The sequence below is a fragment of the Gambusia affinis genome, linkage group LG18 (assembly GCF_019740435.1).
Source record: "Gambusia affinis linkage group LG18, SWU_Gaff_1.0, whole genome shotgun sequence".
NCBI lineage: Eukaryota > Metazoa > Chordata > Actinopteri > Cyprinodontiformes > Poeciliidae > Gambusia > Gambusia affinis.
In genome coordinates this window covers 3239290-3256925 of record NC_057885.1, presented here as the reverse complement: position 1 = coordinate 3256925, position 17636 = coordinate 3239290, and the positions used below count along the sequence as shown (strand labels likewise).

The following is a 17636-nucleotide window of genomic DNA, read 5'->3' as shown; positions in this document are numbered from 1 at the left end:
ATCCACGACGTCATGACGATTCTTCTCCAGGCCACCCATTGATGCCGTTTAAGTCCGTTGTTATGAGTTTGTATGATGAGCTCAGCAGACACGCAGCTCCACCGGGTGTTTACTGGTTGCTGCTGTCGCTAGTCTAGAGGAAACGTGTGGAGGCGGAGTCTTGGAATATCACATTTCCAGAATTTTTATTTTCCTTACTTTTGGGTCTTATATTTAAATAAGCAACTTTGTCCACAAAAATCCTAGAGTTTAAATTAGTTCCTACTGCACTGTGTAAATACATTTGATTGCTTACGGGGGAATTTTTCTGCCACAATTCGAGGGCACACGATTTCAGTTCGTGTCCGTCTTCTCAAAACTTGTAGTGCTTGTACTCAAAACCGCTGCTCTCTTCAAAACATTCACTGTGCTTCCTCAAACGTTTGTCCTCGCGCTCAAAACTTCCCTCTGCTCAGATCAAATCTCCACTCGCAAGCCTCTCTGCTCGCTTGCGAATCATTTTGTGCTCTCGAATTATGGCAGAAAATTTCCCCCCATAATTGCTTAGAAGGAGGAATGCAGGGCAGCTGCTAGCAGCTCACTGCCAGATGTCGCACAGAACTGCGAAATCCTTCAAACGTCCATGCAGGGTCGGAGTTACTCCTGCAGCACAAGAGGAGAAAAACTATTCGGAAGCTGATGAGAGGGGAGGGAATATTTTATAAAGTCTTGCACATTACCGGTACATCAAGCTTAATATGAAAACTCTTACAACCAGGAAACAGGCTCTAGTGCCAGTTATCTTATACAACAAAAGGCAGTACCAAGATTTTAAAAGTTCATGTAAAAAAAACAAGAAAATAGACAGAACACAGCTTTTTGATATTCCTGCTAGGGCTGGGTGGTGATGTAATAATACTGACTCAGAAATGACCAGAACAACACTTTGGATGGGAGTTAAACAGTTAAATTGGAAGTTAAAGTACTATACTTTACATACTATTGTGCAGTCATGCTGTGCAGCTTCTTCATATCATACCTGCTGTGGGACAGGAAGAGTTTATCATTTGTGAATTCTGCAGTTAAAAAGGACAGATCAGATATCTTAAACGCAGGGTTCTGTGGAGTAGTTCTGAGTGATTAGCGTATTGCCTACAGAAGTCAATTTATCGTTCCACTCAGGTTCCACCGTCCCACTAAGCTCAAAATTCAATCCAGAGATTCAAAGACGACGTAGAATTTTATTTTTTATTTTTTTTAAACACTTTCCTTTCTCATTCAGATACAGTTCTGGGTTTCCTGTGTATGGTTATTTTAAAAAAATATTTAGTAATGTCATTGATTTATGATAACTATAAATGATGTCAAAACATCCCACACAAGTGTGGTTTAAAGGTTTAGGAACATTTGCATAAACCACAGGCCTGAACCTCTGAATGGCTAAAGGAGATCTGAGCTGCAGGGACTAAACACCAAGAAACTCCAGTTCAGCTCAAAAATCAGAGCTTTGCTTTTGATGTCTAGAATGAGGTTCTGTGGAGTTATTAAAATTCAGTAAAAGGCTTACAGCTTGAAGGAATAACAAACATGATTCTAGAGTGCTTCATGGAAACACTGTTTTATAAACCTCTGAAGTGTCTTTCTTTTACCACTGAACTAACTAATTAAATAGCCATGTTCCTAATTAAACCGTTTTTACTTGAACAACTGTAAAATGTCTGGCAAGTAGTAACCTGATTGGTCTAGGCTCCCCTCTGATTGGCTGTTAGCCTGACCATCCAGTTACAGTTTTCCAGTCATTAAAAAAGCCTGACCTGATTATGGTGCTGGTTCCTTTTTAATAACTGAAACTGTCAGTTGTTTCCAAAGTCTCCCATAATACAGGAACTACATAAATCACTGTTTGGTTTTTAAAAAAAAAAAAAAAAAAAACCTGCTAAAAGGGATCTGAAACGCCACTAAATATAGCCATAATGTCTCCAAATTAAGCCGTGGCCTCAGTCAGTCTCTCACAGCAGAGCAAAGAGAACAGTGGCTGATTTTCAGACCTTTCTGGAGCGCAGATCGGTTGGCTGCTTTAACCCCCAAACCGTCCCTTTAAGAGATGAACTGCAGAGATGCACAGACAAGAACAAGTCTGTGATGATAAAATCATCTGCAACTCACTCCATGACCAAAGTGTTAGCATGTGTTCTAGCTAACCAAACCAAATCTCATGGCATTTTCATTATAAAATAATACACTGCTGCTTTGATTACCTGCACACCATAGAAGAGCGAACAGAAGCAGAGCCGACTAATAATTATAGGAGTCAGTGTTATGAATACTTTTCTTCACATGTCCAATGAATGTGTTTTGTGAGGTGATGACAAATCAATATGGGCTGTTGAATGGTAATTCATTCATTCATTCATTCATTCATTCATTCATTCATTCATTCATTCATTCATATCATCTCAAAATGCCCAACAGTCTTTCCAGGCAGACCGTAATACAGGATATATTTTACAGGAACGCTAAATTTGATCAAAAGCAAACACCACCCAGCCCTACTGACTGCTGCTATTAGAACATCAGATGACCACATTAACTACAGCTATAACAGTATTTACGAAAACAAGTCAAAATAGAAGAAGAGCTTTTTGCTTTCACACAGGTAAACAAAACTAGTATTCGTCCATTTCTAAGTCATCTCAAGTTTCCAGGTTCCTATCTAAGCCTTCCTTTTTCATGCTCTCGTACCAAAGTCTGGTTGTTCCTAACTAAACGGCTGCCATCCCAGTCTTTCATTCCCTCCTCCAAAGTCCTTCCTCCAGCTCCAGCTTCTCCTCCCGTCTCTTTTATTCCTTTCCTGGGTTGCTCTTGTTTTATAAAGGTCCCACCAACGGCCACCAGCAGCCTCTGGCTCTGTTGCTGAGCTGGGACGGCGTGGAACTGTGGGAACTGCTTGGAATCCAACACGTCCTTGTACTGGATCTCAGGCCTGATCATCCTCAGACACGACATCCGAGTGGCATTGTCCAGCCCCGGCTGGAGCTCATAACCCAGAATTTTAACTAATCCACTTTGGAATGGTCTAATGTTTTTGTCCCGAATCCGATGAGCTTCCACAGGCTTCCCCCCGTCCCTGAGGCACACCCGGGCCAGGTCTTCCCTACGCATCCTGAGGAGTCGGACTTCTTTTTCCATCTGAGCATGACCAAACTTGTCAATTTCCTCCCAGAAAGTTTTGTTGAAGGCTTTGTATAGGTACCAATCAAAGGCATTCCACTGTCTAAGCTTCTCCCGTTGCTCCGGCGTTAAGGAAAGGTTCGGTGGCATCTTTGCTTGGACAAGCCCGCCTCTAACACCAACACCAGCGGCCACTGCTGCTGCTTTGCCCACCCAGGTCCCAGCCACTCCACTGGGCTTCTGCTGCCGAGCATTCAGGCTGAAGAAGACGACGGCATCCAGTGGCCAGCAGAGGGCGTGTCTCAGCAGGATCATGGACTGGTCGAAGTACTCGGAGACAAGGATGAGCTTGAAGGTCCGCCGGATCATGTCCTCTCCGAGCCGAGCCAGCGCCAAAGAGAAATTGGCGTTGTTGTCAAGGCCAAAGTCAAACCACAGCAGGTTGCGGGCGTAGTGGTTGTTCCGTAGACGAGGGTCGTAAAATTTTTTAGGGTCGTCCGCAAACTCCCCCAATCCTTTGGCTTTCCGGAAGGCCGGGGCCACTTCTTTATAGTAGGCGAAGGAAGACTCAGCCAGAGCGACTGGGTCTCTGATGATAGAGAAGTAGAAGGTGTCTGCAGGCATCACCTTCTCCACCTGAAAACAAGAACAAACCTTGGCTATAAAAAGGTGCCATGATTGGAAGTTCATGGACTGACATCTCTAAGCAGTAGAACATTTTTATGATGTTGAAAAGAAAAGCCGTATGATCGATCAGACAAAAATGTGTCGGTCAGAGCTGCAGCATGTAAACTTTAACAATGATTTTTTATTTTTTTTTTCCCCATTTGTTAAAACTGTCACCATGTCTGTTGTTATGAGACATATGATCTATGAACAGATCGAAATGCAGCAGCCAATCAGGGTCAGGAGGAGGGTCTAGCATTCAGGACAGGCTCTACTAATGGGGAGAAGCTGTAGCTGGAGCAGAGACCCTCCTCCTGGCTCTGATTGGTTGTTTTTAGCTAGCACTGGGAGAACTGGGAGAAAAGCTCGATTTTTTTTTTTCAAAGATTATCTGTCTCATAATTAACTGTCAGAACAGACTAATAGAATAAATGTGTAAAAAAAAAACAGATTTTTAATCAAAGTTACATACTGCAGCTTTTAGAGTATCTGAGTTTTATACAATTAACCTCAAGATAAATATAAATGGTTCCCACTTTGAACTTTGGAAAAAAGCATAACAAAAGTAATAAACCTAAATGACAGAAATATAAGTCCATGTTGGTGAGACCGTCTGCATGTTACCAGACAGACGTCGAGAGTCACTTCCTGCTCCAGGGTCTGGAACAGGAAGTCTGAGCAGCATGCAGAGACTTCAGTTAGAATGAGGAACTTATGGAAGTCTTGCGTGTTTATCCCCAAATAGTGTGATGATATGTAATAGTGAGTGATCAGATTATTGTTTTCTTTGACCCGCCATCTACAGTTCAGAGTTGCGTTATTGAAATATTCCAGTACAGGACAAAGAGCCATTATTTGTCACATCAGCGATCAAACACATAGCCTACAGTAGGGCAGAAATGATCCAATAAGAAAGCTACATCTGGCAAAGAGATCTGTGATCCATAAAGCTGAAACCTAAAGGACCCCAGGAACCGGAAAAAGAGGCAACAACTTGTGACTGGCATTATATAAAGGTTTAAAGTGAAATCAAAATAATTTGCTTTTGTCATTCATTTATTTTAGATATATTATAAAAACCTGAATATGAGTATTAAAACAATCTTGTGTCACATCTGGTTTGTTTTGGGAGTTTTTTTTTTCTACAGATGTTTTTCATGGAGAACTCGCCCCCAAAGTGTTTAAGCTGCAGCTGCGTTGATTGATTATTGACAGTCATGTGTTCAGTTCATCGCTGAACACATGACTGTCAATAATCAATCAGAGAACATCCGTCCGTCTTGATGACCCAACCAACCATGAAGCACAGAGGCAGTTCAAGCGTTTCTTGGCAGAGACAATACGATATATGTTAGGAGGCTCTTCCTAAGAAACCGTAGAGCTGACATATCAAAGCAGTCACTGCTATCACAAGAAGTTCAGCAAATATTAAGAAGCTCTGTAGGATGATTCCATTATTTCATCCTTATCGTTTCTCAAAGAGAGAGCTAACCGGCATGCAGATTTCTTATTCTAAATTCTACATCGTCCTCATGTTTTCTGCTCCTCTGAAGAACTCACCTCCGGCTTATTAAACCTCATGTGATTCCCCATGATGTGGAACTCGATGGCTCTGGGACCTCGGTAGCCTTTGACCCTGTGAGCGTTGAAGGGCAGCGGGTAGCCCAGCTGGTATCCCAGCGGCAAGGCGAAGCGGAGGCTGTGCTCGTCTCCGAAGCGGTACAGCATGTTGAGCACCGTGCTGCTGGCCGTCTTGTGGGTCTTCAGGAACATGATGTGAGTGTGGGGCTGACAGGAACCCAGAGACGGCCCCTGAGCATCAGGGGAAGAAAAGATGGATCGTGCGGCTGGCTGGACATTGCTGGAGAAGGGGAAAGAATTTTGTCAGGGAAGAATGAGGAGAGCAGGACATCTTTAGAATGTTTCTTTAAATTCCATGCTTTTCCTTATTAAATGAATCATTACATAATTTTGGTCTGAATGATTTTAACGTGCGACCTGAAGACTTAAAGCAATTCTATGTGGCACTCTGCTAATGTCAGCGTGCCACGTAATCAAACTCCTCAGAAGCAAGATGTGAGTTTATTGAAAATGTGTGCCTTTGGATCAAATGTTTTCTGTCTATATGAAAACAAGTTGAATGTCCCAGCATTCCAACAATGATTTCATCTGGATCTGAATCAAACCCAGATGAAATCATTTCTGGACAAATTGTGGGGAAAACATATCATCTGACCAAACATAAACCTGCTGGGGAATTCTGGGTTTGATGGTTGACTGGTGATTGTTGAGCTGACTGCTTCACATATTGTGATTTTAAGTTCATATTTGAAGCATCTGTACTCTACAGAATAAAGGACTGCTACATTCCACAATCGCATGCCTAGGCCTTGTACACAAGTAGCCGGGTCTTTATAAAAATAATCATCTCTGCCACATCATTAAAAAAATAATATCGGTTTCAGAAAGGTCTTCACCTACATGAAACCAAACAAATCCGCTCCTGAGCGTCGTTTTAAACATGGCAAAACCACAGACATTAGAAAGGTCTAGAATCGAGCACCAGTTACCGGATTGGAAGAACCACCAAGGTCTTTTTTTCTTTTTTTTTAATGACTAACAATTTTCCAGCCATTCCAATGACTGGGACTGTGAAACAAAGACTTGTGTCATAAGACCAGCCAGTACGCTGCTCTCAGACCATGTGACTCTGGCATCACTGGCTCACAGCAGAGCTGCACAGAATTCCAGATTTTTCCAGACTCCATTTAAAAAAAAATAAAATAAAAATCAAATGCAATTTTTAAAACATTTTAAACATTCAAAAAATTAAATATTAACCTTAAACCTATTAAATGACAGTCAGAACTCATCTTCAGGCGTGGAACTTTTAGAACGTAGCAAAAAGCCATTTCACTAATTAGGTACAAGGAATGGAGTACACTAGAATGCATTTCTCCTCTTTAAACAGCAGTTTGTGAACTTTTGTTCAATTATGTTGGCAAAAAATCCAATAGTCTTTCAGTGCTAAATTTAGAACGAATGTTGTTAAGTACGATGGAACCGAACCCCCCCCAAGAAAAAAACCTGTTAGTGAATCTCAACGTGCGGTGACATAAGTAACGTGGTGGCATTTTATCTGTGTTATCATCAAGCGGATTTCTTGTTAAAGCTCATCTGTAAGGTTTAAAGGCATTTCACCCAATCAGTACACTACAATGTCAGGCACAACCAGAAGATCACCTATTTTTCATTTTAGTAAATAAAATAGTGGTGGTACTTGTGGAGAATTATTCTTTCTCCATTTAGGTTCTTCATGTCAGTGAGTTGAATTTATGAACTCCATTTATTAAAACTAGTGTACAGCGCTGGTCCATTATCATGCAACCCTTACAGGCTAACACAACAAAATGGCACCCGACAACAGTTTCCAGTTGCTTTAGGTTGTCTCTAGTTAAGCTTCCCTAGTGTGACATTTCCTTTAACCTTATCTTTGCACGCGTGTGGACTATGTGTGTGTGTGTTGGGGTGTGTGTGTGTGTGCGTGTGTGTGTGTGTGTGCGTGTGTGTGTGTGTGTGTGTGTATACGAGCATGCAAGCAGATAAAAGAAACGGAGAAAAAAAACAAAATTATTTATTCCCAACATACTGGATTAACGTTTTTCATCAAGTCATCTTAACTGAAAAAAATATATATTGACAAAATAAGCAACATTTTCAATTCGAAAACAATTTCTCCTGCTAAATTATTGGGAAAAAATGGACATACGAGCTCAACAGCATAGATAGTTTTTGTTTTGTATAGTTCTATTCTATCCGTTCAGCTTTCCAGACTTTCAGGAACTTCTGATCATTCATTTAGAAATCTGGACTGTGCATGTCTGTGCATGTCTGTGCTGCTGCTACATGTTTAGCACTGAGATGCTACTGTAGGCTAGAATAGCAAATTACCACTAAGTGGGCCAAGAGAGGCAACTTTATTGTCCATTTCTGCTGTTTGTGGATGTTGGTTGTGCGTCAGATTGACGGGCCTACCAGAAACATGCAGAACAAAGGTTCTGTATGCATGTAAAAGAAAATGCGATTAACTGTGTTCACAGTTTTGAATGCATTAAATTCTATATAATTTAACATCTGTTGGCACATTCTGATTCTGCTAATTGTTTATAAATGAATTCACATAATTTGACTGTACCAGCTGCTCTAATGGTGTAAAAGCTTAGCTGTGCTTCAACTAAACTTACTGAACAATTACACCTGAGATAAATAAGAGACATGGAAGTAGGTCAGATACCTTTTGTTGAAGATGACTCCCAGGAGCTGACCTGCAAAAGCAATGGCCAGAAACAGCAGAAGTGCTTTCCACATCCAAACTGGTCCCAGCCGACCACACACCAGCCACCGCAACATCCTGAGAGGAGGAGGAGGAGAGTGTTATAGCATCATCAGCGAAACTATAATAGAGAAAGACTGTGGCTTAACAAAAGGTCTGAAAATGGATGGATGGATGATAAACAAATCTGTGATACAGACAGAAACAGAGGAGATAAAAGAAGGAGGGTGAGTTGGAGGGAGGTCAACGAGGCAAAGCGAGGGAGGAGAATGGAGTGAGTCATGGAAGACGCCTGACTAAAAGCATCATGACTGGGAGGAAAACAGTCCCGCACCATCAGGAGACAACCCCCACTCCCCCTGCACATTACATCACTACAGTAGAGGCTTTTGTTTTTGGAGAAATACACAAATCGGTTATAACATGAAGACTGATGTTGAGTAGGTCAGCTTTAAAAGCAGGATCATTGACTGTGACTCAGTGACCGAGGCCTCCAGCAGTCCAACTTCTTCCTCACCGTCTCCCCGCTCTTAGCAGAGCTGGGATTTGCGCAATTTGAACATCTGAGGAATTTAGATAAGGTCTAAAAATGTTTGTGACTTAACAGGGTCAGCCAAAATATTTTTGCATCATCCACATAACCAAGACCCAACTTTTCCCAGCAAAATAACGACCAAAATAAGGCACCTCACCAGCCTACAGCTACGCAGCAGACGGACATGTTGTGTGTTTGATAGCAGCGAGTCTTGTTTGTCTGTGAACCTGAACTGTTTACTGATTTTTGTTGGAAAGCTTATCCTTTTTGATAGCTGTAAATAGAAAAATTATGATAAGACTTTATAGTGTTCATAAGACTGACATGACATTGTCATAAATATGACATAACATCTGTTATGAGTCTTCATGAATGTCTATGACTGTTGTCATGAAGTGTCATTCGGTAAATAATGACGACTTTAAAAGTCGGAATGGTTTAGTCTCCCCTGTTCTCTGTTTTTCCTTTGGGATTTTGTTCAGTCTTTCTCTTCCTGTCTGTCAGTGAAGTACACTCCCAGCTCCAATCCTGACAATCACTCCTCCCAGGACATAAAAGTCTTTGTTTTCATTCAGCCTCTGTTTGATTCTCCTGTTACACGCCCGATAGTGTCACTCCCCCCGCTGCTCTCGCGTTCACTGTTATCTCTCCACATTCTCACAGCTTCTGGACTATAAGCTGAAATTATTACTACACAATAACACAACAACGACGATAAAGCTTTTGGGTCATCTCAGTAATTATCTTGCTTTCGGCTTAATCTGCTTGAGGACATAATGACCACTTTCTCGGACTCTGCTAAAGTCTCCTACTACTCTCCAATTTTATATTATTCGATGTTATTTCAGCTTTTAACTTTATGTTCTCTCTGCAGGTGATCTCATGCAGAGAGAAAATGTCTAAGTAACTGTCCAAAAAAATATCTCAAAATACAATTTAAACTATGCGATCTTTACCTGTTAGAAAGTGCAAAACTCTGGCATCGTTACTTTCTGCACTTCCTTATTTACTTGCTTTGAAAAAAGTGAAAGCAGAGGCCATTTGGAAACCACTATGCAAATACTAGCTGCAGAGAGAATCCGCTCAGCAGGAATGTGTGGCTCTAACAAACTCTGGAACGGACACACACACTGAAAATCAAACATTTTATCACAGTACGTGACAAAGACCTCCTCAGTGTGTGAGTTGAACAGGTGACCTCAGTCAGAGTGTTTGCACAATCTGCAGGTCTGGTTTTCTTGACAAGCCACAGCTTGTCGTGATCTGTCAGCCTCTGTGGTTTTGTCATGTCGAGTATTTTTGCATATACAGACATGCGTATACAGCAGCAACACAATGTATGGCCTGATATCGTTTTCACACACACCATCTAAACTAAATGCCTTAGAATGAGAACCAACCGATAAGGATATTTTCAGACATCTGCGGTTGTGCAGAACTTATGGATTCATTCATCTCCATGTTGTGAAAGTTAATCCAACTTATTATAGTAAAACTGAAGTCTCCCAGTGTCTCCTTTGGATCACAGATTCTGTTCAAAGCCTCCAATAAAAATATTCTCCTGTACTTTAAGTACTCAACCACTGTTTTACCCTAACCACAAAAACCTCTCATAAAACAGAATCTACCAAAAAGTCATTGATATGTGCAACATGTACTGTTTATGTCTGAAACATGTGACAGATATTCATTACATTCTCTGCTGTTGACTAGAGGCTTTGGAAGCCACTGGATGCTTAAACTCAAACTGATGCACTTGACAAACTTCTTTTGCAGATTTAAGTTCAATTTTTGACATACTGAATTATTCTCAGAAATGTGCAAATAATTCAATCCAATTATCTGAACAAATTCAGATGATTAAATCGGTTTAGTCCTTAAAATGACGTGTTTTCTATCTAAGGAAATGCAGCTGATTGGATTGAGTCACGGACTTTGGATGATTCCCTGTAGGTGGATTGATGCTATGCAACACTTTTCTAGTGATACTGACCACTAGAAACACTTTCACAGCAGGGGTCACACTGAACAATCAGTCATTCACCAACCCACACACGGGCAGCCAGGCTGGAGCAAAGTGCCTCGCACAAGCTGGAATCAAACTCACAACCCGCCAACTGCAAGACTACAACTGATATTACTGGCTTTTTTTTTTTTTTTTTTGACATTATTAGACTTATTAGACATTCACTGGATATTAATTTTGTATGAATTGATACTGACCACATACCAGTTGATTAGTGAAAACATTTTGTACGTTTTACGAAATTTGTCAGAAAGGTGTGGCGGTCTCTGTGGTGGTCTGGTGTGACGTGTGCTGTATACGGGCGGCACGTTTGGAAGGCGCGTGCTCATCCGCAAGGCACATAACAGGTTGACGGTTCAACTCCTGGTTTAGTATGGGAGAGCCGCATGAGCCATAAAATCCCAAAGGAAAGCATTCATGTTTTATCAGGCAACAGCCAACAAGAGCTACTGAAGGCCTTGGAAGAGTAGTGAAGACAAAACAACAAAAAATATAATCAGCTTCAGAAAGCCTTAGTATTTTTAACTAAATCAAAGGATTCATTTCTATTCTGCTCGTCAACTTTTCAAATCAATTTACTAAACAGATTTCAGGTATCAGACGTAACAGTTTGATTAATTTCAGTGTGTGTATATATATATATATATATATATATATATATATATATATATATATATATATATATATATATATATATAGTCATACAGAGTTCTGTTCAATAAAACAGCTGAGATACACATGAAATGTGAAGATGTGAGAAGAAAACTGAAAGACTGAAAGGACTCAGGAGCTCTGACTGTCTGGCCTTGAAGTTTTTCTTCCCCCACTCCCACTGGGACACACAAGCACGCGCGCGCGCACACACACACACACACAGACACGCGGAACACACAGCTAACATGATGTGCTAACATCACATTCGCTGGGTGGCACAATAAACAGAAGCCATGATGATACAAGCAGACACCATCAGTCAATAGCTAACCACACCTCTAAATAACGCACACACACCCACGCAGGCAGATTGTATCTGCATGAAGCTGATCCATGAGATGGAAGGAATATCAGAAGAAAATTCTTTGTCTGTGAGGGGCCCTTCCAGACCCCCATCCACATCTCCTCCTTCTTTCCTCCATCCCCCCACCTCCTCCTCTGCACGACCACAGCCGCCCCCTCCACTCCTCTCAGGCTCAATCACTGCATCCAAAAGCCGCCGATCCGGTCGGCTTTCAGCCTCACATGCTCCCTTCCTCCATCCCTCCCCCGCCTTTCTGCCAGTGTGCGGCCGGACTACAGTTACCTGGCTCCCCGTCTGAAAAACATCGCTGTGTCCCCTGGCCGGTGTCACTATGCAGCTGCGGAGAGCTCGGAGCATCTCGGAGTGTTCAGCTGCAGCTGGTCCACCGCCCGTACAGGCCATGGAATCGGAGCAAAGCCCGCTCACCCACACGGAGCCGGAGCGCGCTGTCCTCACTCAAAACCACTGGAACTCTCTTTGAGAGCAAACGGAGCTCTGCAACCTAATATGCCGCCGGCCAAGACTGACAGCCAGAGAAATAGATGCCGGAGACAGCAGACGACTTCCGGTGTTATCAAAATAAAACGCTCTTTACGTATTTGGTTAACCAAGGCGATTTTGCACTGAATCCTGTGGCTACGATTTATTCAGACATTAAGAGTAAATGTTGGCTACATGTTGAAGAGTAAGTGGAGATTTTAAACAGCGGGACTCTGCAGTTATTATCTTATGTGCGGAAGAGAACTCCCCTCGGCCAGACTGAGATTTTTTTTTAAGTCATAATATTTTGAGAATAAATAAGGACGAAATATATAAAAAAAAATAAGACTGTTGCAAAACTACAAGATAAAAATGGCTTTAATGAGAAAAACGCTAAGATAGAGATCTGAGATATTTGACGGGCCCAGTTCGGGAAGTCCTTGAGGTTCTTACGTGACATTAACCCAGCCTCTCACATCAGATCACCGGCGGAATGGGCCCGCCCAGTCAGCCGTGCCCGCCCTGGATTTGAAGCAGAATAAGCCAAAGCTTCCCCAGCACCCATCTGCTGGATCACTGTACTACTGATAGTACTTTAACGCGGTTGTATTAAAAGATTAATTATTCCCTTCTTCGTAAGATGATAGCAAAGCATGTTCAAGACAGCTCAACATTCCTCTTTTTACCTTTTTTTTTTTACAATAATTTTTTGTCTGACTTAATTTTCATATTGTTACTGCTGTATTGTCTTATTATTGCAAAGTTACTCTACAATGCTTCAACCATTTATTATCATAATTAGAATTTTTCTTAGCTGGCCCTAAAAATTTTTCACTAATAGTGTATAAAATGTATAATGCTTATTTTATTCCTTGTTCACATTTTTTTTATTTAGTCATTTGGACACCATCTCCCTCTTTCTTCCCCCCTTGAAAATGCAAACTTCATAATTTTCCAATATTCTGTGATGAATATTGCTACCAGGGGCGCAACTACATATTTTTGAGGTGGATGCGAACATCTCACCGGCGCCCCGTTAATGTTCTCCTCACAATATTTATTTATTTACTATTAATCTATTTGCATGATGTGTTCTTTAAATTGCCATCTATATTATTTTTTGGTCTCAGGAAATGACTGAGGGATGACTGATGTCTGGTTCTTTAGGTTCTGACGGGTCTGCGGTTCCTCTCCTGATCCATTCTGTCTGATATCAAACCCACTGGGTGCCACTGAATGTCACCGACACATTTATTTTAATGCCCCTATTAAACTTCACTGATTGTTTAGCCTGTCTTTCCACTACCGTCTGTATTTTTGTCAGAGGTTTTATTTCTAAAGACGGTGTAGTATCGGGTGGACATTTTAAAAAGACACTGGTTGATAGCAGCTCACTGCGGCTGCGTAGTGTGTCTCTAGGTAACCATGACAACAGTTTGTGGAGTGCTATTTTGGTCCCGCAATATTTCCCGTGTTTTGTTTTGGTCATAATTATTACACTTATTGTTGAAATGTGTGATTGTGTGTTGTAGGTGTGTCTGACAGATATTTATAACAATACGGAATAAATCGCGGTATTGGTTCAATACGGGCGGAGACAACAACAATCATTTTAGGCTAGCTTAAGCTAACATGAATATTTACAACTCTCCTGTTTATACACTCACATTACTTACCTACTCTCTTTCAACCACTTTGAAAAGTTTTTCTTCGTCTCTCCAACATCTTTATCTTTCCCCCTCTTCCGTTTTCCTTTTTGTGCCCTGGAGTTTTTTCTGCGCCCCATCTTTAGCTCCCTGTTGTCGAGGCATTACTACAAATTTAAAAGGAAAAAAAAAAACGCGCCTTAGCGCGTTCTCGAAGGGAAACTGCCCAAGCTACCTGAATGAGAGGGGAGAGCAGCTTGCAGGAGGGGAGGGGCGCCTAATCAGTGCTGTTTCTCTGTTATTGATCATTTTATACACAAACAGCTGTTAAGTACATAAAATACTGACTAGGAAAGACTTCCCCACATCGTTTTTGCGCCCCCTCTAGTGCAGCGCCCCTATGCATTGCATACACTGCATAGTGTGACGGTGCGGTGAGAGGTTGGAGAAGGAATTTGCAATGGCTGTAACAATAGCCACCTTTTGCGTCACTTTATAACTTATAAAGTCGTGGCCCTTAAATGATAAATTATAGCAATGTAATTATTCACTTAAGTCACGCTTTTCAGAAACATACAATTTTTTTTAACTTGTCATACAAAGCTGAGTATGCCAAAATATGTACCCATCTCCTAAATACACATAGATGTGCATTTCTTTAATTTTTTGTTTGCGGCAGCTGGCCTTTACTGTTTTATTGTCAATCGGTGACGTTTCTGTCTCCGCTCTGCGGTGAGATTGTCAACCTTTGACATAACCAGTAAAGCCCAGCTCACACTGAGAAAAAAAAATATATAAATGCAGAAACCTGGTAGATGATAATTCATACATTATTTATGTAATATATTCGGGTTCTTGTCTGATACTTTACATGAAGGAGCGATCCGGACATCGATGTTGACGCTTCTGTTGTTTTAATGGTAACCAAGACAACATAACGTGACGTCGCAACCTTACACGTGAGCACGCCTATTAGTATAACCCAACCAACTAGAACCAGCATCAATACATAATAAATATGAATATATATAGCAGTTAATATTTCATATTATTTAAAACAAAAACTTTCAGCATTCTAATTTAGGAGGTAAAGACGGCAGGTTACTTCACTACTGTTACAAGACTGTTATTTTGTAGCAGATTGTTCTGTCTTATATTTGAAAGTCATGTCTAAACAGCAAGCATTGATGATGTAATCTTCACTGGATTATTTCAGTCTCAAACCTGAATTTGTTTAAGTATATATATGAATTTGAGACAATCATTACTCCAGATTTTTTTTTTTGAAAGATCTACTGCAATATACATTTTTATGAATTAATCATTAAAATCTTTCTCTTCCATAATGTCACCACCAGATGTGCTGTGTGACCCGATGAAGGTGAAGCTCCCCAGCCGCTTCCAGACCTGCAGGACTTTCACCAGGACTTTTTGGAGAGTGACTGTTTTTAATATGTTAAGTTTCTGATATGGGTGCTGGTTCTGTAGCTTTTTTTTTTTTTTAATTCCTCATCTACCACTTGGCTCCTCAACTCCAGACTTCGGGGGCCAGCAACTTGAAGATGGGTCCCTGGTCCAACACCTGACTCTGGTCCAATTAGAGTCAGCTGAATCACTTCCTCAGTGCAGTCATTTTCTCCATGGTAACATCCTCATTGCTTGACTCAGGGATGTTGAGGCAGAGACACATCTAACAGCTGCAGGACACCGGCCCTCCAGGCCTGGACCTGAGGACCACTGATCCAGCTGATATTTACTTTTGTGAAGCTGCAACAAGTTTGAATTGCATAAAGATCATCTCTGTCCTACTCAAAGTCTCTGGTATAGTTTGGATAGAGCTCTGACCTGGTAAAGAAGGCTGGTTCTGTTCTGGGGACGACTATGGAGACCATGGTGTGAAGAAGGATTCTTCATAAAATCAAGAAAGCTATGGACAACCTTGAGCATCCTCTTCATGAGACTGTTTTGAGAAAACGGAGAGTCTTCAGTCAGAGGCTTCTTCAGATTCCCTGGAGTACAGACTGCACCAGAGGTCTTCCCTGCCAGCACCCATCACCATCTTCAATAACTCTCTGAAGAATCTGAATTAATGAGCTACAACATCATTTAATTTCCCTTTGTGATAAAGCATTTTAGGATTTTAAAGTATTACTGCAACCTTTTTTCAGTACTTTCTTCTAAATACTACAGTGTGCACACCAACTTTATGATCCTATCTAATAATATGTCTGCACAGTGTATTAGTGTCCTGCTAAATTAGACAGGTTTAGTAAAAGTGTACAGTTATTATTACCTTGAAAAGCATGAAAGTCGGTACAGTTGTAAAACCAGGCACTTTTTCGTAGTGTAATTGCAGCCTGATTGTCCTGGTTGATGTAGCCATTTGTTTAAACCAATTAATGTTTAAAATACAGGTATTATATTTAGAGCAGTACATTAGCTATTTATTAAAATGTTTAAAATAAACTACATGTAGGACAACCAACCTCAAGTTCAAAATCCCAAAAGGAATCCTTTAAAATGGACCTGGTGTATGGAGGACAAAGTCTTGGAACAGGTTCAATAACGGGATGTAGGAGTCCTTCTCTCCCCAAGGGACACAAAGAAATAAATATTTCATTTTAATCACTTGCCGTTAATTGATATTTTATTATTATTATATTCAGGGATGTACACACCCCTGAACTACCAATCAAAACTTTGTATATTATATTTCCAGGGGAGGCGAAGATCGGCGAGAGCGTAGGGTGTAGCACATTTTGGCAGATAGCATCTTCAGCCTCGTAGGATAAGTGAAATAAAAACATAATTTTGTGTTTCTGAAAAGCGTGACGTAAGTGAATTATTACATTGCTATGATAATTTATCATTTAAGGACCAGGGCTTTATAAGAATTCATAATATACAAAGGCTATTATTACCTTGAATAAATTCAATTATATGGAAACACGCTAGCCTGACGTTATGAGCATGCAAAAGCTCTAGCGTAGCTCGGTAGCACAGCTTACTCACTAGAGCTCTGCTCAGGAGGCATCCTAAGTAGATGCGGGAGCCAACTCAACTGGTTTTGTGACCTCGTTCTTTCGGTCATGACCCAAAGCTCATGAAGACAGATGAGGGTAGGTACAAAATTGTGACGCAATAGTTTAGATGTTTTTGAAACAGGCTGTTTTGCACACACCAGGAGAACGTTTACTTATTCTTGGACCATTTCTACAAACAGGAAATTCAAGAAGTGAATTTTGCCGCTTTAAATCAATCAGATACAGGATCAGACCTCTTGTTTAAAGAGTTTTCAAATGAGACAAGCAATAACATGTGAAGGTACATTGGTGATTCCAAATACAGCCATGTTCCATCCATCAACAGGCTTTGGGACATTTGCCTTCATCTCACTTGCATGACACACTTAACAATTACATGCTATCATTCTAAGAACACACACAGGCGGACAAACATTCACAGACATGGGGTCTCATTCATAAGACATCGTGTAGGAACTATACGAAAAGGGTACCCCAAAAATGGCAGATGCTAAAAAGAATCCAGATGTATAAAACCATTTACATGCTCACCAGAAAGCAATTTTCCATTTATGAAGCCCAGCTGCACCTCAGCGTTTGGGTACAAGGTAACCACATATTAACAAATAAAATATGCTTCACACAAATAAGGTGTGAGGCAGTCAGACTGAACAAGTATTATGGCACTGGTGCATAATTCTGTGTGCTGGATTGGCATGGCTGGGAGATCTTGGTAAGGGGAACACCAGCAAGGAAATT

The 17636-nt window shown here is 40.9% G+C and overlaps 1 protein-coding gene across 1 annotated transcript; it reads right to left on the bottom strand.

The window, feature by feature from the left end:
- Positions 1-679: 679 nt before the first annotated feature.
- Positions 680-12659, bottom strand: gal3st4 (galactose-3-O-sulfotransferase 4). The gene is made up of 4 exons (XM_044097898.1): positions 12011-12659; positions 8111-8227; positions 5377-5677; positions 680-3786 (listed from the first exon to the last, which is right to left on the bottom strand). Exons 1-4 carry the CDS (start codon positions 12031-12033, stop codon positions 2689-2691), a joined length of 1539 nt encoding a protein of 512 aa, XP_043953833.1. The 5' UTR covers positions 12034-12659; the 3' UTR covers positions 680-2688.
- Between the last annotated feature and the right edge of the window lie 4977 nt (positions 12660-17636).